Below are 26,248 nucleotides of genomic sequence, written 5' to 3'. Positions count from 1 at the left end.
TAACCCCATTCAGTTATGCCACATGAGGGCAAACAAATAAATAGAGAAATTTTATAAGTGCTTATATGCAAATACAAGAAATCTAAAAATTAAGATGAACTAAGATGAACTTGAGGGCCTGCTATTAAATGAGGCTATCAGGTGCTCAAGGGGGGTGGAGGAGTGTTGAAATGCAGAGATTTTTTAAAAACGCTATAGAAGCTCAACCTAAATGTATACCCCAAATAAAACCACAAAAAACAGTAAGAGAACCCCCCCCCCCGCCCCCCAAAAAGCTACCACTGCTAACCAACACAGTAAAAGAAGTGGTTGAAGACAAAAAGACATCCCTTTAAAAACTGTCAAATCTTACTGAGGAAAATAGAAAGGAGGATAAACTCTAGCAAGTCAAAAGTATAATTAGGCAGGCCAAAAAAGATTTTGAAGAGCAACTAGCAAGACACAAAAACTTACAGCAAAAATTTTTTTTTGTAAGTACATCAGAGGCTGGAAGCCTGCCAAACAATTAGTGGGGCCACTGATGATGGAGATGCTAAAGGAGCACTCAAAGAAGACCAGACCATTGCAGAAAAGCTAAATGAATTCTTTGCATCGGTCTTCACTGGAGAGGATGAGAGGGAGATTCCAACATGTGAGCTATTCTTTTTAGGTGATAAATCTGAGGAAATATCCCCGATGGAGGTATACAATATACATGTGCCTGTGTCAGTCCCAGAACATTAGACACACAAAGGTGGGTGAGGTAATATCTTTTATGGGGCCAACCTCTGCTGGTGAGAGAAGCTTTTGAGCCACACAGAGCTCTTCTTCTGGTCTGCTTTCAAAAGACAAGGCTGGGAGCTTAAATTTATTACTCTGCTAGACATCATGATTTTTGATTAACGAATTTAAGCTCCCCGGCTTTTCTTTTGAAAGCAGACCTGAAAAAGCGCACTGTGTGGCTAGAAAGCTTGTCTCTCTCACCAACAGAACTTGGCCCAATAAGAGATTTTACCTCACTCACCTTGTCTCCCAGACTGAGGTGTTAACAAAAGAGATTCTGGAACAAAAACTGATTAATTTGTCAGTAATAAGTCACCAGGACCAGATGATAGTCACCCAACAGTTCCAAAGGAACTCAGACATGAAATTGCAGAACTACTAACTGTGGTATGTAACCTATCATTTAAAATAACCTCTGCATCAGATGACTAGAGGATAGCTAATGTGATGCTGATTTTTTAAAATGACTCCAGAGGCAATCCTGGCAATTACAGGATGGTAAGCCTAACTTTAGTACCAGGCAAATTGGCTGAAACTATAGTAAAGAACAGAATTATCAGACACACAGATGAACACATTTTGTTGAGGAAGGCTTTTTGTAAAGGGAAATCATGCCTCACCAATCTATTAGAATTCTCTCAAGGGGTCAACGTACATATGGAGAATGTTGACCCAGTGGATATAATGTACTTTCACTTTCAGAAAGCTTTTGGCCATGTCCCTCACTAAAGGCTCTTAAACACAGAAAGCAGTCATGGGATAAGGTCCTCTCATGGATCAGTAACTAGTTAAAAGATAGGAAACAAAGTGTAGGAATAAATGGTTAGTTTTCACAGTGGAGAGAGGTAAATAGCGGGGACCCCAAGGATCCATATTAGGACCAGTACTGTTCAACATATTCATAAATGATCTTGAAAAAGGGGTGAAAAGTGAGATGGCAAAGTGTGCAGACAATTCAATATTACTCAAGATAGTTAAGTCCAAAGCTGACTGCAGAAAGTTGCAAAGATCTCACAAAAGTGGGTGAGTGGGCAAGAAAATAGCACACGAAATTCAATGTAGATAAATGCACAGTAATGCACGTTGGAAGACATAATCCCAGCTATCCATACAAAATGATGGGCTCTAAATTAGCTGCTACCACTCAAGAAAGAGATCTTGGAGTCACGACGTACAGTTCTCTGAAACCATTCGCTCATTTTGCAATGGTAGTCAAAAAACTAACAGAATATTAGGAATCATTAGGAAAAGGGATAGATAATAAGACAGCGGCATTAAGATATTTTCTATATAAATCTATTGTATGCCCACACCTTGAATACACCACACAGTTCTGGTTGTTCAATCTCAAAAAATATATTTGGATTTAGGGCTGTCAATTAATCACCGTTAACTCACATGATTAACTAAAAAAAATTAATTGTGATTAAAAAAAATTAATCACACTTATAACAGTAGAATACCAACTGAAATTTATTTAATACTTTTGGATGTTTTCCTACATTTTCAATATTGATTTAAATTACAACACAGACTACAAAGTACACAGTGCTCACTTTATATTATTTTTGATTACAAATATATGTACTGTAAAAATGATAAACAAAAGAAATAGTATTTTTCAATTCACCTCATACAAGTACTGAAGTGCAATCGAGAAAGTGTAACTTACAAATGCAGATTTTTTTTTTTTTCGGTTACATAACTGCACTCAAAAACAAAACAGTGTAAAACTTTAGAGCCTACAAGTCCACTCAGTCTTACTTCTTATTCTGCCAACTGCTAAGACAAACAAGTTTGTCGACACTGACAGGAGATACTGTAAATAAGAAGCAGGCAGCAGTGTCACCTGAAAGTGAGAACAGGCATTTGCATGGCACTGTTGTAGCCGGCATTGCAAGGTATTTACATGCCAGATATGCTAAACATTCATATGCCCCTTCATACTTCGGCCACCATTCCAGAGGACGTACTTTCATGCGGCTGATGCTTGTTAAAAAAATAATGTGTCAATTAAATTTGTGACTGTACTCCTTGGGGGGAGAATTGTATGTCTCCTGCTCTGTTTTACCCGCATTCTGCATATATTTCATGTTATAGCAGTCTCGGATGATGACCCAGCACACGTTTGTCTTAAGAACACTTTCATAGCAGATTTGACAAAACGCAAAGAAGGTACCGATGTGAAATTTCTAAAAATAACTACAGCGCTCAACCCAAGGTTTAAGAATCTGAAGTGCTGTCCAAGATCTGAGAGGAACAAGGTGTGAAGCATGCTTTTAGAAGTCTTAAAAGAGCAACACTCGGATGTGGAAACTTCAGAACCCAAACCACCAAAAGAGAAAATCAACTTTCTGCTGGTGGCATCTGACTCAGATGATGAAAATGAACATGCAAGGTGGTGAAGGAGGATGAAAGTGAGGGGAGTACAGGAGTTGGAATCCACTACACCTTCACCAAAGTATCTCAACTTGAGGGGCTCCCATGTTGGGCTGTCTCAGCTCACTGAAGCAGTAACCCTTGAGGAGCCCTTTTGTGTCTTGATGCCTCCACAAAGACAACTCGGCTTTCCTGTAGTTGCTGCTGCTACCTTGACTCCTGAGAGCACTCAGGCAGTAGCATCAAGGGAGAAGAATGTCTTCTTGCTAAGATATCAATGCACCAAGGGCTCTCTAAGGCACTGCTGTTTCATTGAACCAGGGGATGTTTAGCACAGAGCTCCTCACAAAATAGGACTCAGTGAATAACTTCTGCTAAGCTGTAAAAATTTAAAAAACAAACCTATCTTTTCCTTAAGACTTTACTGAAGTGTTGGTGTGTAAAATTTGGTCTTTGCAGCAACTCAGATAAGAGTCCAAAAAACCTCAGGATTCATAAGAAATGTGTAGACTAAATTCAAACACTGAAGTCTTACAAGGATTTTAGCCCTGCTTTAAATACAAAATTCAACACTACTTTAACTATACAATTGCCAGGGCACCTCTAGGATAAGCAGCTATTTATGAAGGAATGAAGTTAATAAACACAATAAAAGCTATTTTGCACTCTATAGTGCCTTTTACTGGAGGATCTCAATGGGCTATTACAAATATTAATTTAACCTCAACACCTCTGGGAGGTATATTAAGTATTATCCCATTTTACAAATGAATGAGTTGCTTCACTTACACTTACACTTTGTGGCATTAAAATAAGCGTACTTCCCATTTTTAGTCATCCATATTTTCAATATACAGTTCTACATAAGCAAAACTAATTTTCAGTCATTTGAACACAAGTGTAGTGGCAAATATTTAGGTGGAGGAAACAAAACAGAAAACGCAATTTTAGAAACTGTTATATAGAGTAGGAACAATCTGACACAGCAGCTCTTCAAAATGATCACTAATATTTCTCTTTCCAGTGCATATATGCATATACTATCTACTATTTATTAACTAGTTAGAACACCATAAATCAGCAAACTTGAATTAGATTTGATGTTTAGTAAACTGAAAGTAGTGTAGCAAAACAATACATTTGTCAGCTTTTTGTCGCTGACATCTAAAGTAGTTATGCATTATAAAAATCTCACCTATGTGTGGCTGCTGAGCTGCAGCCAATGCGTACTGTTGCTGCTGGGCTGCTGTTAACTGCTGGACAGTTAGCGCATTAGTTCTCTGGAAAAGCTATGAAATAGCAAACATTTAAGTTTTCAATTTAAAGATGCGAGTTATGCTTATAGTTTAGAATTTACATATAAAATACTATAAACCAAATACTCTTCTGACATAGGTTGGGAAACTGCACAACGTATATTACATGGAAATGTAAGTACATTTATTTGTTTCCATCCTACTCACTCTCTCAAGTATAGGAGTTTAATAAGGTGAAATACATCAAAATTTTATGCTTAAATAGTTAATTAGAAAGAACAAATTGCAACATCTTCAAATCACAGAATATTTTAAACACATTCCCATCAGTTCTGTAAGAACAGCACTAACCTGCTGCTGAGAACTGTAGTCAAAAAGTCCAACAGTAGCTCCTGAGGAGTCCATTTGTACCTGATTGCCAGGATAGTCAAACTGTAACGAATCAAGACCAACTTGTTCCATGGCATCCAGATTCTGAGTTTCTGAGTTTGAAAAGTCTTCTACCAGAGGTTTGTGGGCAGTAGGATTGGGAAGTGGACCTAATCCTTCTGTGGAGTTAGGGTTAGGACCCAGGCGCTCAGCTACTTCTGTTGGAGAGGCTTGTCGGCTTCCAGGAGTACGACTGCACAGAAGAAATTAAAAGAGAGCCTCTTACAGCCTTGACAAATAAATCAATAATGGACAAAACATATTACAATCTGTTGAAGGAGGATCTTTAAACATGAAAAAGTTTACAAATATAACTGAGAGAAAGAAGATTCACCATAAGCAGTTTAACAGGCATAGAATGGTGAGCTAGGAAAAAGCACACCTTTAGCTTTATCAGTTTACTTGCATTATAAACCCCACTGAAAAATACTTCCAGACTCTTATGAATGAAATGAAGTGAACTGCCAATCACCTGTAAGGGCTTGGCTAGATGGCAAGTCAGTGCCTGGCAAGCTGGGGTGTAAATCTACAGCACGCTGGCATGTAGTGTACTACCTGGCCATATGGACCATGTTACTATACAGTAAAAGCACCCTAGTGTGCTGTCAAAGCTTGGTAGGTATCACACTCCACTTCCCAAATGGGAAGTGTTATGTCAGTCCTACTTCTCTCATCTCTGCAGCACTCAAAGGTTTAAATCTCTCTCACTGAAATGAAGGCCTGGGTGCCTCCAGCAAATCTGCAGACATAACTCTGAACTGTCCAGTATCAAAAATCAGAAGTCAGTCTTTTGTTGCGGGAAAGAAACCACTATAAAACCTGTCACTTTTAACAAACTGATTCAATCCAGAGCACATACAGCCACTCTAGTGCTTTGATGGTGACAAAGAGGAACACTATGGCAGGGAACTTTTGTCACCTAGTAACTCACCCTGGCTCCAAACCTAAATTATGCATTAAAAACCATTTAGCACTGCTTTTTCTTTGCCTGTGACACAAGCTAGGAACCAAAGAAACTAAAGTTTCATGCATTAGTTATTTCAATATCCATTTCACTTATAAATAAGAATTATATAGGAAGAAAACCCATACTACAAGTTAATTCAAAATACTGTTTTAATATAAATGTCAAGAGATACAGGAAGAATAGGACAAATATTTTTAAAAAAATATATTTATTTAGGATAGGTTTGCTCCTTATAGTGGTGCTGTTGTGTTGCTATAGTTAAAGTTGTGTCAATAGTTCAATTATAAACTTCTATTTGCAGGGATTCGTAACTCTGCTTCTAATTGGCCACTTAATTAGATAGCCTTCTCTATTATTTCTTGAGAGGTTTACTGGGTTTGGATGCTTTTCTGCACTTATGCAAAAAAAAAAAATTTCTAAAAAAAATAATTTGGAAAGCATTTATTTTTTTAATATGGTCATTGCTTTTGATATTTAAATAAAAATAACAGAACAGATTAAAATTAATCTACTCTGCATATGCAGTAGACAATTTAGTAAAATGAATGAAATATGTTTTATTTTTGATATGGTAGCACGCATTCCAAAGGAGTGACTGTAGCTTTTCAGATACACAGTATGTTGAGGATTTCACTTTTGGCATAATTAACATGTTTGTTAGTTATTTTCTTTGTTTTTAATATGGGCAATCATGTATTTATCCAAAAGACTAGAAATGGGTCAAATACGCATTTCCTTACCTTCCTAAATTTAAAAAAATAAAAGTAAAAATCAAACATTTAAATATATAGGTTCAATTTTAGACCAAGAAAAGAAAGAATATTAAGAGTTAAAGATGATAATCTTTAACTCAAGTTTTGTACCTCCCATTCTCCCATCCATATTAAAATGAACTTATAAGCAGCAGTCTGAACAGCAGTTTTCTGGTTTGTCAATGATCATGTCAATTATCAAGGATACATTAGATAGGTATTTAGATTCCAAGGTGATTAATCTGGTATTTGTAAGGTACCAAAGGTTTAATTAAAGATTAGATAAAATAGGGTGGCTGCTTGTGACAGCTGATTGGGCTGTTATGAGTCGGATCAAGGTTCAAATCCCAAGCTTGGACCTTCTCCTTTTAAAACAAAAAAACCTGAATAAATGTCACTCTCGTCAGCATTCAGAATGGTACTGACCGGCTGAGAAGGGAGCTGAATCATATCATGCTGGTCAAATAGAGGATGAATTGTGTGGGGAAACGGAATTGGGGTTCCAACAGGTTATGCAGTGGGAGGATGCACTGCTTCACAGCAAAATTAGAGGTTACATTAAAATTGTGCAGGACTAACTCCTTAACACATGAGCCAGATGTGAAAGTTACGAAGTTTAAGAAAAAAAGTCACAGGAAGTAATTTAGTTCATGATTTATTAATAGAATAAAATCTTAAAGCCCCCTTTAACATGTGTTACACACTGCCTTTTGCAGGTAGTAATTTCTTTAGAAGAACTAGTAGGTTTATTTAGTTAAGATGAACTTTTCTCTCTCATGAAAAATGACACATGGGCTAATGAAACTGTAAGTAACATGTGGCACAGCAGGAGGGGGAGGATGAGAGATAAAAGAATCAATCTACAGCTGAATAAATGTTTGAATTTGACACACAAACAAGAACTCCAAGTATCCCTAAAGAGATATGCTTGTCTTCTTGAGAAACAGTTAAAAGCTTACTTAAAATCTTTGCAATCGGCATCCATTCCATTTGGCAAACCTCTGACATTTATTTTAGTAACATCCTCATCATCTCCTTGTTTAAGATCTCTGTTTTTGTCCTCCTCAAATGGAGAAGCCTTTCCTTTCTGATCTCCTTTCTCAGGTCCATCTGTTTCAGCATCTCTAGTGCCCTGAGGAAAAAGAATCTGTTTGATTCTGAATATTTAACAGAACACAAAAGGAGCACCGTAAGATGACCTAATTCTACACTATAGTGCATGTAAAAAATACAGACATTTTGTTCTAAATGAAATTGCATTTGGTACGTAACTTGTTTATGAAGTTTCAACCACATGCAATTACTAGTTGTTAAAACATAAAAGGGCGTTGTCAGAATTTATAATGGAAAAGTTAACTCAACCTTAACTATAGCGGTGCTGGTAAAGCAGTAACACCACAAATTAGATCACAATACACTATTAAAAACAATTAAAGAAGTGTTTTTAAGAACACAAATAATATGAAGCTCTAGCCCAAAGGCCATTTTGTATTTTGCTTTAAATATAGTTATTAAGAGCTTTTACAGCTCACCAGTGATTTGCATAGTACCTATTTTTCTGCCTGGATTTGAAGGTGATTGGTAAATAAATGCAATAATTTTCCTGAGAAACTTATTCAAGGCCAAGAACTCCCCAAATGTTTCTCCCTAACCCCTTCATGTTAGGATCTTCCAACTAAGGAAAAGTGGTGGGTAAGAACTACACATTTCTCAGCTGAAGGGAAGGATAGAAGAGAAATGGAAAAATGTAATAGAAAAACATAACCACGTACAAGAATTCATAGCACTGCTGTAAGTAACTATGCAAGCTTAAAGCATTAGATTACTTACAAAAGCTCCTTTCCTAAACCGGGAATCCAATTTATCTGCTGGAGAGGAACTTAACACATATTCTACCATGCTCACTCCAAGGCCACCACTTTCTGATCGAGGAGACAATACAGCATTTACTTCACTGTTTCCATGAAAACCCTGTCCAGGCTTTCTCTGTACCATAATAGGCTGAGACATAGAATGGTCTGTTTAAAAAAAAATAAATAAAAAATTACTAATCTGTACTTTACAGTATAACTTGCAAAGTTGTTAGCATTTCATAAAGGGGAACATATTAAGCAAGACCAGAATATGGCAATTAAATACAAAGCCAGTTTTATTTTTAACAGTTATAACTGAATATATTTATTTTTTAAAAAATCTTGTATCCCATTTTTGAGTGTTACTAGCATACCATTGTCATTTGTTCAGTATAGATTTCTCAGAATTAACATGAGGGAAAACAATTTAAAATATCTAGGGTTTTATAAAACTATTACTTTCAGATAAATTAACAGGAATCATCTTTAAATGCATATTACAATCACTTACGAGGAGTTCCCCATGCAGTCTCTCTCCACTCATCACCAAGGAATATCCCTTTTTGTCCATCTTTTGCTGAATCATCAGGTTCCCAAAACTTTTTGGCAGGTAACAGCTATTTAAGAGGGGAAGTTACTTCATTTAAAATAGCCAAAAATTAACCAATAGTTCTTATAAATAGCCAAAAATATTAACAGCACAACTAAGGGGGATATACTCCATCAATGAAACAAAAAAATCTAGATATTTAGAGATTCTATAGATGTTAACTGTACAGAAGGAAACAAATTACATTTAAACAGTTAAAGAGTGAAAAATAGTGTCTAATTAATTTCTCATGAAAGGAGCCCAACTGACAACCTAAGACTCAGGTACTAGTTACACAGAACACACAGAGAATGAACAGTAACTATGCAAGCTTTCCCATGCTAATACCCTGATGTTCTTCAACCATCACCTGGTAGGTTGCATCTCTAAAGGTGAGAAGCCACTCCATTTTCCATCATGATTCAAAATCTTGGCCTTTCAGCCTAAACAACTAACAAGAATACAAAATCCAGAGGTAGTTTTCATGACATGGTTGTGTCAACTTGGAAATGGACCAAGTCCACAAACTTCAGATAGTAACTATCCGCATGATGGCAGTTCAGCTACCTCTAGCTTACTACAAACCCTGCCATGTTTGACCCAGTGACCTACAGATTAAAGGTTCCAAATCTCAGTCATTCCCCTCAGCAATAGGGTTTGCTCAAATTACTACTTCTAAGGTAGAAAAACTGAAGCCATTTCAGATTTAGAATCTCATATTCTGTTCTGTCTTGGAACAAAACCAGTTTTAGTGTGATTACAGAAAGCGGGCACTGCGTTTAACTTCATCAAAAACATTCCTAAGTCACCAATCTTTTTATATCTAGTTTTATAACTGTAAACATCAGTGGCAATATAACTAGGTTTACCAACTCTGCCACTGTGGTGTACATCTAAATCCTCGCAAACAATTAATACAGTTTTCATTGGATTGTAATTTTTGTGCACACTGAAAAATTGTAACCCAGCATTTATTTTAAAAAAATCAATTTGTTAGTGGAAAGTAAGAAAACTTTTGAAAGGAGATTAACAACCTAATTCTGCAGAATTTAACCATCCATTTAAAACAAGTTTCTAGGCCTTCTGGAAGTGGAAAAAAATATGACAAATATAATCTGATGCAATACTATTTCGCCTAGTCTGCAGATAGTACCTAGAGAAGATCACAGTATTGCCACCCTTAGTTCTGCGCTGCCTTCAGAGCTGGGGGCTGGACAGCAGCAGCTGCTGACCAGATGCCTAGCTCTGAAAGCAGCACTGCTGCCAGCAGCAGCACAGAAGTAAGGGTGGCAATACCGTGACCCCCTGCTACACTAGCCTTGTGACCCCTTTTTGGGTCAGGACCTCCAGTTTGAGAAACACTGTACTTTTGTATACTTTTATCCTGTAGTATAGGGTATTTTTATAGTATAGGGCAAAAGTACACAAAAGACCAGATTTCGTGGTCATGAATTTGGTAAGGCCCTACATATGGGCCTGTAAGAAATGGACAGGATTCACAGCATTTTAACCAGGCAGCTATTTAAATGGCTATGAACAGAAGCAGAGATATGCCCTGGAGCTATTCATGAGGAAGGCAACAAGAAGAGATCATGAGACATCAAGAGTAGTTGAGAGCCTACTTCTTTAGCAGTCAGAAAGCTGAAGTCAAGACAGTTGCTTCTCCCCTCTAGTAACTAAAGGATTAATGAGGCTTCAAATGTCTCAGAAACCTACTAGCCAGGAACAAAGTTGGTGGGTAGAATTAGTTGGAGAATAGTTAAATTAAATTTAAAAGCCATTTCCCCATTCTTTATATTGAAATCCCTGGTTCTTACAGTGGGATTTAAAAAAGTCATAAATGAAGGCAGGAAAATAACTAGAAAAACAGAGCACATACTTTTAGCTGTGTTCAGGAGGGTCTATTGTTCATGATAGTATTTTGGTATGCAGTGTCTTCCTGTCAAAGGCTGCAATGGAAGATGCTTAAGTGTCTGTTTCTCTATTTGTATATTTTAAAAAGTAAACACCAGGTGCCCACATCATAGATTTTCATGTGGGTCAAAACACTATGTCTTCTATAAGTTGGTAAAGATCTGAACTATTTAGATCTCAGAGGATGGAGAAGTACATCGAGGACCATGCAGGATATCTCAATACTGGGTAACTAAGTGAAATTTAATGGCCTACTAATGGTCCCATCTAGCTTTAAACTCTGTATCTATGTCTGTAAAGGCACCACTGTTTTCCTTCTGGATATCCCAGGATAGGGCAGAAATGAAATAAAGCCATTTTATGAAAACTATAAAAAAAGTGTGTGTGTTGTTTATAGAAAAAGTGGCACTTCCAATAGAAAGTGCGAATACGATCATTCAGTTCAGAGATTTTTCTGGCTGAGATTACAGCTACCAAAAGCAAAAAACTGATGGGAAGAATGGAGCAGATTAAATCAGAATCTGGTCAGGTCATCAAATTGTCATGCACTTCTAGCATGTTTATTTTGTGTCCTCTCAAATGAGGTTATTTCTATATAACTTTCATTATCCAGCTGAAGATCAGACAAGTATGGCAGAAAGTCCAAGCGAGGAAAGATTGGAACAACATTTATTTATCCCTGAAACAGCATGTAGGATTTCTGCAAAACACAGGAGTAGTGTCTATTGGTAGAGTGTCTCATCGAGAAGAGCAGCCAGAACATAAGAACAGCCATACTGGGTCTGACCAATGGCCCATCTAGTCCAGTATCCTGTCTTCCGACAATGGCCAATGCCAGGTTCTTCAGAGGGAATGAACAGAGCAGGTAATCATCAAGTGATCCATACCATGTCACCCATTCCCAGCTTCTGGCAAACAGAAGCTAGGGACACTTCAGAGCATGATTTTGCATCCCTGCCCATCCTGGCTAATAGCTATTGATGGACCTATTCTCCATGAACTTATCTAGTTCTTTTTTGAACCCTGTCTAATCTTTGCCGGAAGATGTGAAGGCCAAGATTTCACAGGTTGACTGGGCATTGTGTGAAGAAGTACTTCCTTTTGTTATTTTAAATCTGCTGCCTATTAATTTCATTTGGTGACCCCTAATTCTTGTGTTATGAGAAGGAGTAAAGAGCACTTCCTTATTTATTTTCTCCACACCAGTCATGATTTTGTAGACCTCTATCATATACCCTGTAGTCATCTGTTTTCCGAGACGAAAAGTCCTAGTTTTATTAATCTCTCCTCATAGGCTCATAGCTCTTCCATACCCCCTAATCATTTGTGTTACCCTTTTCTGTACCTTTCCCAATTCCAATATATCTTTTTTGAGATGAGGCAACCAGATCTGTAGGTAGTATTCAAGATGTGGGCATACCATGGATTTATATAGAGGCAATATGATATTTTCTGTCTTGTTATCTATCCCTTTCCTAATGAGAACTATTCACAATGACTCCAAGATCTCTTTCTTGAGTGGTAACAGCTAATTTAGACCTCATCGGTTTTTATGTATAGTTGAGATTATGTTTTTCAATGTGCATTCCTTTGTATTTATCAACATTGAATTTCATCTGCCATTTTGTTGCCCAGTCACCCAGTTTTGTGAGATCCCTTTGTAACTCTTTGCAGTCAGCTTTGGACTTAACTATCTTGAGTAATTTGCATACGATACAAAACTTTGCCACCTCACTGTTTATCCCTTTTTCCAGATTGTTTATGAATATGTTGAGCAGTACTGGGACCATTATTTATGCCTGGGGAACACCATTATTTACCTCTCTACATTCTGAAAACTGATCATTTATTCCTACCCTTTGTTTCCTATCTTTTAACCAGTTACTAATCCATGAGAGGACCTTCCCTCTTACCCCATGACAGCTTACTTTGCTCAAGAACCAAAAGAGGACTAACCTTTATCTTTTGCAGAGTCCTACCCACAAGAGAGGATGCAGGAAAGGCATTAAAGAGGTATTTCAGGAATGGTTAGGATAGCAGGTCCATGGCTGCTGCTCCTTGTGACAAGGTGTTTTACAACTGATTTTAGGATGCAAACAGATCTACCTTTGGTTGCCTAAATTTGTCTGGGACAATGCCAACAAGTTTTAGAAACTGAACTTTAGAAACTATTTTTAAAAATCCAGTCAAATCATATCGGGGAATATATAATTGTATTTAAGATATAATTTGTCTGGGACAATGCCAACAGGTAGACGCTACATTTTGGTGGATTTATGTTGTGACAATTTAACAACACTATTGAGTTTGCCTGCAGCGAAAGGAAGTACATAGGTAAGATTTTTCCCTGCCCAAGTTATGAGGGTTTAATCTTCCCTAAGGAGGGGGGACTGACCTGGTTCTTCCTGATTGCTGATAGCTAAGCATACATCATGTTGTTCATCTTAATAAAAAGGTGGTTATTTAGCTATTGATTAGCTAAGGGCATGAACAGCCCAAACAAACTGCCATCTGTTACTTCTTATGTGGTACCTGAAAGAGCAGTATGCACCTCTATGACAGACATGTCATTCATTCTGCAGCATAACAGAGAAGCAAAGGCAAAATAGGCCTTTCACTTAGTGATTCCTGCACCTAACCAAATAACTTGTGGTTGAACACAAGCATATATTTCAGAAAGACATTTAAATGTCATTAAAAGACTCCAAGTGATAGAATTAACAGCCCACCAATTAAATCTACCCCCCCCCCCCGCTGGATCAATCGCTCTGGAGCTAAGTGTAGAAGTGGGAAGTGCTGAATCCCTGCAGAGACAGAAAAATAAATTGACCTACGGGGATTAGGAATACGATCAGGAAATGAAATTCAATTCAGAAAAACGCATATGTGAGAACAAGAGAACATAACAGGAACAATGTCTTCACTGGGAAGAAAAAACTATCTGGACATTTTTTTAAAAAGTATACCTATTCACATGTTCTAGGAGCATTACAACACTACACTTTACAAAAAGTGCAAAAAAGAGTTAGGCCTGGTCTACACTAAAAAGTTTGGTTGACCCACCTATGTTGCTCAGGAGTGTGAAAAATCAACATCGGAGCAGTGTAGTTAAGCCAACCTAACTCGTAGTGTACACGGCGCTAGGTTGACGGAAGAATTCTTCTGTCCAACTAGCTACTGCTTCTCAGGGAGGTGGATTACCTGAACCCTTCCCAGCAATATAGGTTGCATTTACACTGAAGTGCTACAGCAATGCTGCAGCTGTAGTGTTTCAAGTGTAGACAAGCCCTTAGTGTCTTGACTTTTCCCGATGTGTTCATTGGTTAAACAGTAAACAAATTATACCAAGGTGTTCAGTGACAACTGGCATAAAAAACTGACACCATTTTTTAGTTCCCACATTCAGAAGAATCACATAATAAAAGAGAATGTGCTCTTGATATAGCTCTGATGAGACCACACCTGGAATACTGTGTTCAGTCTGGTGCCAAGAAAACAAATTGGAGTTCAGGGAATAACCAACAAAAACACACCACAAAACTAGGGTGTACTATGATGTGTAACTTGGGTAAAAGAATTAAGAAAAGGGAAATCTAGGGAAAACATAGCAAACTTCCTGAAAGCAAGAAATGTGGAATAGTCTCCTGAAGAAATGGTAGAAGCCCCTTTGGAACATTTCATATAAGTTAGGATAAAGTACCTGGAATGTACCCTACCTCATGTGGTTGAGAGGATTATTTCATTAGCGTTTGTAAGGTGCTTAGAGACTACAGATCAGCCTTGGAAAAACAAAATGCTCACCAGCTAAAACTTCAAATTTCTCATCAAGGAATAATGCTTTTCCTGGAAAGATCAGAGCCCAAAAATTATCTCTAACATATTAAGCTGAAATATTGTTTGTTTTGATTGTCAAAAGGCATTTCTCTAATATTTTGAAAGACAGATAGGTAAGTAATTAAAAAGTTTGTTTTACATGCATGATGCACTATCATTTGTTGTGGATTTGATATTTCAGTTTAATTTTAAAAGCAATTGTTTACAAAGAGCTATCTTCTTTTTCTTCTCACTCAATACTTGTGTAAAGTAATCTAGCATGTGTCAGTTCGTACACAACCATGTTGTACTTTTTTAGCCATATAATCAAAGCACTGAAATCACATGTATTGCAGTTGATATAGTTTGTGTCTGCAGATTGGATCTAAACTATTCTCAGTGATAGCAGATGACAGGACAAGGAGTAATGGTCTCAAGTTGCAGTGGGGGAGATTTAGGTTGGATATTAGGAAAAACTTTTTCACTAGGAGGGTGGTGAAACACTGGAATGCGTTACCTAGGGAGGTGGTGGAATCCCCTTCCTTAGAAGTTTTTAAGGTCAGGCTTGACAAAGCCCTCGCTGGGATGATTTAGTTGGGATTGGTCCTGCTCTGGGCAGGGGGTTGGACTAGATGGCCTCCAGAGGTCCCTTCCAACTCTGTTATTCTATGATTCTATGTAGGAAACATGACTGCTTCAGTTTACATATAGCACTGGTTATTAAGTCATTACAAAATCGAATGTATCCACAATTTTGTTTATCTTGATCTCCTTAAGAATGCCTCCTGGCCCAGGTAACATCTGCCTTGACTCAGTTTTCTCAATATATTCCAAATGGGAAACAGCCAAACCATACTTCTTTGCATTGCCTTCAAGTGATCTGGCAAAACAAACATCACAGTATACATGGTGCATACTGGCAAAATATCTCACAGTTGCCTCTATATCATCAGAATTTGAAGCTGCAGTCACTTTTGGAGACTTAACTAGAAAAACTTGAAAACGATTCAAAATAAATTCAACCTTTTTAAGATGGGATAAATCTTTATTGAGATTGAGAATAGTAAGCCTAATGATATGTTTGATACAGTGGACAAAAAATAAGGAATATCAAGTGGCCTGTATACCATTTGAATAACTCATATTTATCACTGGATTGTCTAAATGAGCCAATCACTTTTGATTTGATCTTTACACCTGATTCCTATAACCTCCTAAAGCTACCCTCTATATCAACATCTTTTTTTCAGATTTCACCTCCACTATGTCAGCAAAGAGACAAGGTAGTCCTTCATTAATGTGATGTACATGGACTCTGTTAGCTGCAGAACTGTCAGATCCTCAGCAAGTAGAGAAGTCTAGCTTTCAGTATGCATTTCTCTAAATTTCCTAAGAGACTTGATAATAGTCTTTTTAAAGTCTCTCACTCTGTGGGTGTTACTATAGTTTGAGCGAAGGAAAGGGCTGTTTTTAACCAGCAGAGTATTTCAAATTCTTTAAAATTGCACTGCTCATTCTGGAAGGAAACTTTTGTTCCTCCTTACATGGCACATGCGCCAGTCCATCAGCACTAAGGCTGTCCATCGAAGAAGCCATGCCACTAAGGGTGTAATAAATTGCCCTAATTTCAGCCAGTTTATAATTGTTATTTTTCTTTGGGTCCAGGAATCCTGCAAAAGCCCCAACACCCCAGGGCTTAGGTCAGTGGAAATAACTTCTTAGAAAGCAGCAACAACAGAGAATTTTCCACAATCTTTACATTGCCAGCTCTTCTTCCCCAAGCTTAACAGTTGATAAGCCCAATATGTTAACATGATAGCTCCATTTATCATAGTTCTTAGATACTGGAGTTAATATTTACAATATTTAAGGTGGTGTCTAAGTTGTCTTTGGATGCCTGAAAAATTGGTTTGTCTCAGATCAAAAAAACTTCACTAACCAAGCTAAGAATTGAAACAAGCAAAATTATTAGAATTTCCAATCCTCCAACAGGATTTTCTAATCACCTACAAATATTTACCTCTCCCATTCCCCGAGATTCTAGTGCAAGAGCTTGAAACTCATGATTCATCTCATCCACAGATCGAACCTGAAGAAAAAAATATTAATGACAATTAGCAATCTATTAGATAGTGAATTATATGTCTTAAGTACGATTATATATTCCCCAATATGATTTGACTGGATTTTTAAAAATAGTTTCTAAAGTTTTAAAATTTGCTACTCAGTCTATAATCTCAGATTTGGTAAATGAGTCTACTTAAAGACTGCAACCAGTTCTTTAATGCTTCATGTTAAAATTTGTTTTGCATTATTGTGTTAAGGACAAATATTTTAAAAACTATAAATGTAGCATATTACAGTACACATCAACTACCACGAAAACAATGAGTAATTTTCCATCTGCAACCACACACAAGCATAAATGAAATTAATAATTGGTGTATACATATTAATTTGGAAAATAAATGATTTGTTGCACACAAAGTTACTGAGTACACTTGACGGTAGACAAAGGTATGGAAAAGCTCATGAGAGTGCACACGAGTAGCTATCACTACTGTCTATCCTATTCCCATCAGATACACTGACCTCACACCTTTAAGGAATAGCCTTCAAAGGAACTTTCAAAACTAGGGAAAACTTAGAACAAGAAGGGGGACAAGAACAAGTAAAACTACAACTGGATTGTTTGTAAAATATGAGAGGGCACAGCAATGAAGTGATTTAGAATCATTATGAAGTCTAAAATTTTGGAGGAAGATGAAGATGCAAATTTCTTTGCTTTTGTTGTTCTCTGTTGGATCCCAAGGAATCAGTTGCTCCTGGAATGCTGTGCATGTGCATTTGCATTTTCCCATACACAGTAAGTGACGCTGCACAAACATTGCATTTGTATAAACAGATGTTTAACAAGGTATACAAATGCTCTTTTCTTTCACATATCAGGGTTTCTGGTCATTCATAAACTTGTTTATGAAAACATGAAAAAAATCTGTACATGCTCAAAATTGCATGTGCAAATGTGATCATTATCTTTCTGTTGATAGACTGGATAAACTTGCAGTTTTATAAATTCCCCAACAGCAAGTTCTTTGTAGCAAATTTAGGATTTTGAATGTAAGCAGCAGTTAAGGGTGACCGGACGTCCAGTTTTTAAAGGGACAGTCCTGTTTTTTGGGACTTTTTCTTATATAGGTGTCTATTACCCCGTACCCCTTTCCCCCCCCAGTTGCTATCTGGTAACCCTAGAAGCAGTGTTGATTTCTTGGCAATTTCGACTGCTAAAACTCAGTCCTCTCAAGATGTCATTACTGAACATATTAAACTACAAACTATTAAACCTCTGAAGTCAGCATATGAGTACATAGTTAATCTTTCTGAAGCAAATGCTTAACAAAGTTATAAAAGAACACTTCTTCATGAAGAATATGATTTTGGTTATTTTAATTCAGTTCCATCCCCAGTGAACACTCAATGTATTCAACCAGCACTAGCAGAATACTTAGTTTTGAGCTGAATTATTGAAAGAGCAACCTAAATACAAACTTTCTTTTCCCCATACTAGAAAACTGGGCATTTAAGTCAATTAGGTTGATTTTTTGTGATTGTATCAATGAAACTGAAGACAGACAAGACAACATTATGCTCCTATAAAAATGTCTAAGAACAAATTTTAGGCTTGAGCAAAATCAACAGCAGATTAGTAACCTATTTAAATAAAGATAAACTTTTATTTGAAAAGCTCAGGGACGCGATGAAAAATCCTTGTGTGTGGAAAATGAGATTTTTGGGGAAAGAATGAAACTACACAATTTCAGTTTTGGAACACTTCTGAATTTGGATATTCTAAATTTCTAATGACTGAATTTACCTGCAGAGATGTTCATAACAAAACAATGGAAGACTTTTATATATAATACTGTGAACCACTTCACTATTACTTTGCAACTTACTATTGAAAGAAAAAAAAACTTGATATATACATAATTTCATCCTCAAGAACATGGTTTTGTTCAATTAGCACTTTTCAAACAATCTATAGCAGACTCGTTAATCTACATTCATTCAACACAAATGCTGTTTAAGTCACTGTCTAACAATTAGCCACATTTATAAGTCATTAAATTTTTTTTGTATTTTTTATTTTGCTGCAAGAGATTAAGTGTACATTGCCACACCTACCCAGTTTTCAACATAAAAATACCTCAAAATTACAGTCACACAGTCCTCCAGAGCCCTACAAAAAGAGCAAAAGAGTAACAACATAGTAACGTATGTATTTAGTTCTTACATGTTTTAAACAAACAAATCTGAGGAACTGGAGGTCTCTATGGCTGTAGATCAATCCTATACATTGCCCTGAACTTCATTTTGCTCATGTTCCATTCTCATAAGCATGAAATTTGAAAGATGATTACTGTCACTATTAGTAATACTATTACAAGACTGTACTATTACCAGAAGAGTGTAGCCTTCATTTGTGTCTCCTTCAGGAGACATGCCTTCATCAGAAATAGTAGTACACAAAATACTGCCACAGCATTGCAGGTAACACTGATGTTTTAAAAGGTCTGCATTCTCTAATCTCTAGGATACTGGATTTCCTTGTGTCTTGCCCACCAAAATTTTCCTACTTCTTCACTGAATTCCAGAATTCATTAAGGAAATCTACAGAACCAAAGGGAAAATATGTTGGCTGGAATCATATAAGCAGCCAAGCAGTTCTGACTAGCATTGCCTATTACTTGTATTACCATAGTACCTAGAGGCCCTAGTCACAGACCAGGACTCTACTCTAACGGACACTGTACAAACACAGAACAAAAAGACAGTCCCTGCCTGGTTCCTCTGATTCAGAAGTAATGTTTAGCTAATTAATTTAAAATGTCTTATTCCTTTGGTGCAACCTAATTAAAAGATCTTTCAGTACAGAGTTTTTTTTTATTTCTTTACAATTTAAAAACACTGTCAAATACTTAGTTCCAGATATATATTTCCCCATCATTTGTAATAATTTATGAACTACTGAGAAACGGGTGCCTTCTCTTAAATATTTTGCCTTTGACTAACTTATTTCCCCAAGCACTTTTCAAAGTTTTCAGTTGAGTTCAAAACTATTGTGTCAATTTTCAGTTACTACTTAGGCTAAATGTACAATAAGAGTCAGGAATGTGATTCCCCTGCTTGCGTGCGTACGCACTCCCACTAGCTCTTGTCGAGCCGGCGTGAATATAATTAGAAGAAGTGTTGCCCCAGTAGCAAGTGTAGTGGCAGCAAAGACCACGGAGCTGCGTGGAGTACATACCCACAGGGTTAGGCAGCTTTATACTCGGCATGGCTCGGCTGTGCCTCTGCTGCTGCTACCCAGGCTATCGTGGCAACACTGCAGTATTTATACTTGCACTAGCTGGATGAAGGCTAGCACAAGTGCCTGTACACGAGCAGGGGAATCACACCAATAGCTCATAGCGTAGACAGCCATTGTTTTGCACGAACATTTATTATAGCACAGGGAATAGCGTTAAACAAACTTGTGCTGTTAACTCTACAGCAAATCCTCATTAATTAACATCATATTTAGCTAATTAGTTTAGACATCAATAATTTGGAAAATCAAAAGATCCAGCTGTCTGAAATGTAAAAAATGAGCTGTAGTTCATTTTAGAAGTCTAAGTAGACAAACTCCCACACACAAAAGGAAAAAAAAAAAAAGCAACATTTTCAAAGCAAGGTGCTTTGCTTTGCATTTTCTCACCTTTGTGCAGGCCACCCTGACAACTCAACTAGCACTTCTGGAAATAGTAAATCTTTTCTGTAGCTGGAAAGGCCCTGTTTCTGGTTGAACATATTTGCCTTTCGTTTATCTTTCCCCCTAAAATTATTTTGTTGAGTATTCTCTTCCACCATCCAAATGCTTTGGCATTAGGTGCTAGCACTAGTCCCAATATTTAATATAGATAACTCATTCTAGATGTCAGAATCTGGTAAATACTCCAATAAAAACAAAATATACACAAAAGTTGAGACTATCTACCTATGACACATTCCCCAGACACGGCACATTCCCCGAAAGGTATGTATAAATTTTTGACAATAAAATAAATCCATGTAGGATAAAATAAGCAAACAAAACAGAATATATCCACTTTAGTTTTAAAATATATTCATGCGTAAATTAAAAAAAAGTGTTGTAATGTCTTCCTTGACTTTGTCAAAACTCTTCCAAAGTATGTTTTTTCCCCCTCTGCTACCTTATATCAAGTGTCTCAAGACTGCTCACCTGTACTGTGTTAATGTCACTGTGTTAATAACCAATGCAAGAAAGTATCTTTGAATTCTGGTACTGATAAAGGTGAACGTAAAGGCTTTTTATCTAAGTCCTGACTATTTACTCACTGAAGATAGGTTCCTACCTTAGAAAGTTCATTAAAAGGCATTAGGTTAGAGCTTTGCCGTTTGGCCTGTTGTAACATCTTTGATCGAGGAATAGATATGATTAAGTCTTTACCTAACTGATCTTAAATTGTCACAAAAAGATAACTCTTATTGTCACCCTACAGCATTATCTGAGGTTACCAATATTTCATCCCACCCACTGAAATAGAAAAACAAACAAAACAAACAAAAAAACCAAAAAGACATCAGACACACAAACACACCGTATCTTAAACACCTATCATGTAGATGCACATGGAATCAACAAACTATACGTCCACTCACTTACATACTGTGTTAGGAGTTCCAGCTCCAATTTTTAAGTATTAACAGTTTCAAGAGGTGTTTGGTCATGAACTTGGTAAGCAATTTTTAGAATAATTAATTCAGTTCACCACACAAAAAATACAATCAGTCTCCATTACACCTGCCTTTTTACTTTTCACTTTCAACCTCTCCCTTACCCCATCCACCCTTATTGTACGTCTACACTGCAATAAAACGCCTGTGGCATGGCCGTGACTGGCCCGGGTCAGCTGACTCAGGCTTGTGGGGCTATAAAATTTCATGGTAGACATTCGAGCTTGGCGACCCCAAACGTTTACACTGGAATTGTACAGCCCTGCAGCTCGAGCCCCGCAAACCTAAGTCAGCTGATGTTAGCTCTGAGACTTGGTATAAAAGGTTGGGTTTTTTTTTTTTTTTAAATCGCAGTGTAGATGTACCCTTAGCGACCAACTTCATTGGTCCTACTTTACCTCACTCCATCTTTAAACCTCCCCCTTTCTTGATGCCTTATCCACAACACGTAGGCATATTCTATGCCATATCCAAGGATTGGACAATAGCAAATGTGTACTTGCATTAAAAAAGGCACTAAGAGTGACTCAGAGAAATACAGACCAGTAACTTTATTCCATTTACCCAGTATGGAAGTATTAAAATATTTCAGAACAACTACGAGACCATGAGATGATAGGGTTCAACCAGAATGGCTTCTGCAAAGGAAACTCATACCTCCCTAATTAGAATGTTTTGAATGTGTTAATAAAACAATGGATAAAGGAGAACAGACAATTTATTTATATTTTCATGAGGCCTTTGTCTAAGTCCCTCATAAGAGGCAACTGAAGAAACTAAGCAGTACTGTCGTTTATCAAAAACTGGCTAAAAGACACAAAATGCAGGATGGACAGTTAATTTTTACTAAGTGTGGGGTGCCACAAGGTTCCATGCAAGAACCGGTGTCAAATATATTTATTCATAATCTGGAAAAAGAGATGAGCAGTGAGGTGGCGAAGTTTACAGATGACAAAGTTATTTAAGTCAAGACCAGAGAAGACTGACAGCCAAGAGACAAACCAAGCCAGGAGACTGAGCAATATGATGGCAGATGAAATTCATTGCTGATAAATTCAAAGCAATGCACACTGAAGGGAATTTCTGATATACTCAGAAACCTTACTGAGTTCTAAATCAATTGCATCAACTCAGAAATTAGACCTGCCCATCACTGTGAGCAGTTCAATGGAGACCTCTGTTCAAAGAGCAGGAAGCAAAATGTCAGGGTGGATACACAGCGGGACTGGGAATACTACAGAAATTCTGCCATTATATAAATCAATGATACATCCTCATAAGGAATATATGTTCAGTTGTGATACCACCACTGGAAAGTATATCACAGAAATGATAAAACAAAATTAGAAGTTTAGTGACGGGAAACAAGAATGACCAAGAGAATGACTAACTTCCATATGAAATGAGACTGAAAAGACTGGGATTGTTTACCTTAGAAGAGATGAATAAGAGAGAACATAAGAGTATACAAAATAATGAATAGTACAGACAAAGTAGAATGTAAATTTCCTTTCACAATTACAAGAATAAGGGAATACCTGATGAAAGTAAAAGGTGGCAAATCCAAAACAGGTATGAAATAATATTTTCCCCCCAAATTCACAATTAGCTCATGGTACTTATACATGGATTTGAAAAGGAACAGACATTTAGGTGGTTAACAAGATTATCTTGGGTCACAATGGCAATTATTAAAACAAATGAATTTTGGAAGATACATAAGCCCTCTCACTTCAGGGCATACTCCAACCTAATTACCAAGGGATAACAGGAAACTTCCTGTTGGGACAGGTTAACCCACAAATACCTGTTACAGATTTTCTTGAACTTTCTTCTAAATAGGTTACTGGCCACTGTTGGGACAGAAAACTAGGCTCACTGGATCACCAGTCTGATCTACTATGGATATCCCTGTTACCGTTTGTATAGATAGAAACCTACTTGCTACAATATTTGTACTCATATCACACTGCCTTCCATCATGGTTGTCTTTCAGTAGATTATCTAAAATCAAACTGCCTTAGAGGAGAAAAAAAACTCCATATTTGACTAGAGTATATACAAAAACCCGATTTCACAGCTTTGATATGTAGCTAACAAAGAGTAATGACCAAAGAAAAGGAACATTTTTAAATATTATTACAAGGCAGTTTAAAAAAGTCACTTTGTGATATGGAAAATCAACTTCACCTATATTTTCACGATCACATCTCTGTAAATAAGGCAAATGACTGTCTACACAAATCTCTCAGGGTTATATGTTACATGTGAGTGACACTTGCATCACTAAACACAATCACAAGATGATGGCTTTCAATGAGTCCTGTCTAAATTTCCAGTATAGTATGCTAATGACTGGAATTGAGATTTATAGTAGAAAATGACTACTCTGTGTTTAAAAGTCAGAAGTATTGGATTACAAAGCCTAATACTAAATCCCAAAGGCATCGTTCCCCACCTGAAGTCATGTATGTAGACCAAGGAGTATAATTTCTTTTCATAAATGCCAGTTTGTATTAATAATGTGCTACAAATTCAGTTATCCCTCCATCAAAAACAGAACTTCAGTAGGAACACTAGCAGCTTTTTTAATTTGGGGGGGTGGGCTTTGAATCGGTCTTCCCCTATTCACTTAAAATTTGATTTTACTTTGAACACAGCTAGAGTTGTCTTGCTATAAGTGAAAAGATTTAAAATTTCACTTATTTTCCCAGTTTTCCCTAATATGTCTTCATGTGATCAAAATAAAAAAACCAGACACACAACAAAAAACTACACATACAAATATAGAGCCCAAAACCATCAATGAAATGTTGTAGAAAATGTTGAGTTACCTTTGAAATCTTAATTACAAGATATTTTCCTCTAAGTGGCATGGCAGAGAGTTATCCTAATTAAGATTTCCCTAGTTTAGGTCACAGGATAAAAACCTAGGTGATGGTATTCCTAATGACAAAAACTATACAACAGTTAAAAGGACAACAGACCAACCCTATGGGGTCATATTAGGCACCTGAATTATTTTTAGCTATCCAAGCATATAAACTAAATTTGTGTCGGTAATTTATATAATACCCAAACAAAACTAATCATTGGAATTATTATGGCTGTTTTGAGCTGGAAGCATTAAAAAAAAATCACTCTCACACAGACACTAATGCAGAGAAACCTTTCACTTCCCCTTAAAACTTGAAACTTTAAAAAGTAAAATCATAAACCTTATTTGCAAAACCTAGAGTTTACAGTGTCTCTCTCCTAGAGCATATCATTATCAAGAGAAAACATTCTCTGCATGTATTCAGTGCTTTAGGTGGGTACAGTTGATACCTACATCACCAAATATGGTTCTCTTATTATTTTATGGTAACCCCTCAATCTTAAATGCTTTCTGAACTAGGGTTTTCCTAACTATCCATAGTAATACTGCAGATTAAACATGGCAATAATTTGGACATTTTTGGCTGTGAAGAAAAGTGCATTAATGTAAAGCATCTAGTAATAAGTTAGAGATATTTACATTATATTAAAAATGATACAGGGAATCTTTTAAGATCAACCCCTCTGCAATTTCATATCTATTCTACAAGTCAGCAAAACCATATAATACTAACAAAATTTTAATTTACATAATTAAATACTGAGATTTCCAGTAGTTAGGTTATTTCCCCAAAATAATTTGCGCAACACGAGAAAGACAAGCATTCTAACTGCATATGTTGAACAGTTCACAAAGTTACAGGACGTGCCCTTTCCTTTTCTGTTTTACTTATTCAGAAGAACACAGGTTACAACTGGCAAACTACAAAAACAAAAAACAGATGTAATCATTCTGTTTCTTTCCAGTTGAGCAACACACACAATTAATGGATTTACATCAGTCACAGTCAGATCATGGCACAAAAGGAGTTCTTATGAAATATCTTGGATTGCCTCTTTAATCTGAGTGGATGAGACTGAGTCACCTGCAGAGACAGAACTCAGACAATCCATTTATAAACTCAAAAACAGACTTCACGATATACACTTGCGATCTCAAACACACACGCTGCAAATCACATAATAAATATTAAACCAAAAACCCCCAAACCAATGCTAAAAGAACATCATTAAGGTTGCAAAGTCAAGCACTCAAGTCAGGAAATACCAGAATTAATCTTAATTCAGCCCTCATGTGTATGCATTATGATACAGTTTTATATTACATCATCACATGCTATTTTTTCCCCAGGACCCCTGCCTCATTCAGGGTACAGATTGGAACTGTGCTCACATAATAACAAGCTATTCAATATTTTTTCTTCTCATTGCTCATTGGGGGCCCCACATCTTATTTACAGCACACTATTCAAACCCTACTTTGAAACAATTATTAATTTCCTCATGGGCTTTTCTACAGCACTCATCCCTACAGAATCTGAGTGCTTCACAAACAATTTATTTTCACAACAGCTCTGTGAGGTGACAGGGTGATGAGATCCCCATTTCACAAATGGGTAACTGAGGCAGAGAGATATTAAGGTCAACATTTCCCACTACTTTTGGGTGCCCAATCTGAGATGACTAAAACATGATTTTTCAGATTTACCATTCATTACAGAGCACTTACATGTTCAAAGCACAGCTTCCACTGACTTCAGCTTGCAGCACTTCTGCATAACAGACCCCAGCATATCAAGTCAGGCATCCAGAAAAGGAGGAACACACAATTAATGACCACTTGCAGAAACTGTGGCTTA

At 36.8% G+C, this 26,248-nt stretch overlaps 1 protein-coding gene across 4 annotated transcripts in view; it reads right to left on the bottom strand.

Annotated features, from left to right (window-relative positions):
• The window catches only part of PUM2 (pumilio RNA binding family member 2), a 103,752-nt gene that overhangs the window by 49,305 nt on the left and 28,199 nt on the right, over positions 1-26,248 (bottom strand). For all 4 annotated transcript variants that reach the window (XM_074947538.1, XM_074947536.1, XM_074947537.1 and 1 more), the window contains 6 exons: positions 16,735-16,803; positions 8,910-9,015; positions 8,376-8,563; positions 7,505-7,677; positions 4,749-5,019; positions 4,337-4,430 (listed from right to left, as the gene is read on the bottom strand). In XM_074947538.1, coding sequence (XP_074803639.1) covers positions 4,337-4,430; positions 4,749-5,019; positions 7,505-7,677; positions 8,376-8,563; positions 8,910-9,015; positions 16,735-16,785 — 883 coding nt within the window. In that variant the 5' untranslated portion in view covers positions 16,786-16,803. The remainder of the gene's footprint in view (positions 1-4,336; positions 4,431-4,748; positions 5,020-7,504; positions 7,678-8,375; positions 8,564-8,909; positions 9,016-16,734; positions 16,804-26,248) is intronic.

This window comes from Natator depressus, chromosome 3, assembly GCF_965152275.1.
Source record: "Natator depressus isolate rNatDep1 chromosome 3, rNatDep2.hap1, whole genome shotgun sequence".
Taxonomy (NCBI): domain Eukaryota; kingdom Metazoa; phylum Chordata; order Testudines; family Cheloniidae; genus Natator; species Natator depressus.
Note: the sequence above shows the minus strand (reverse complement) of the source record. Positions and strands in the feature narration are given on the sequence as shown.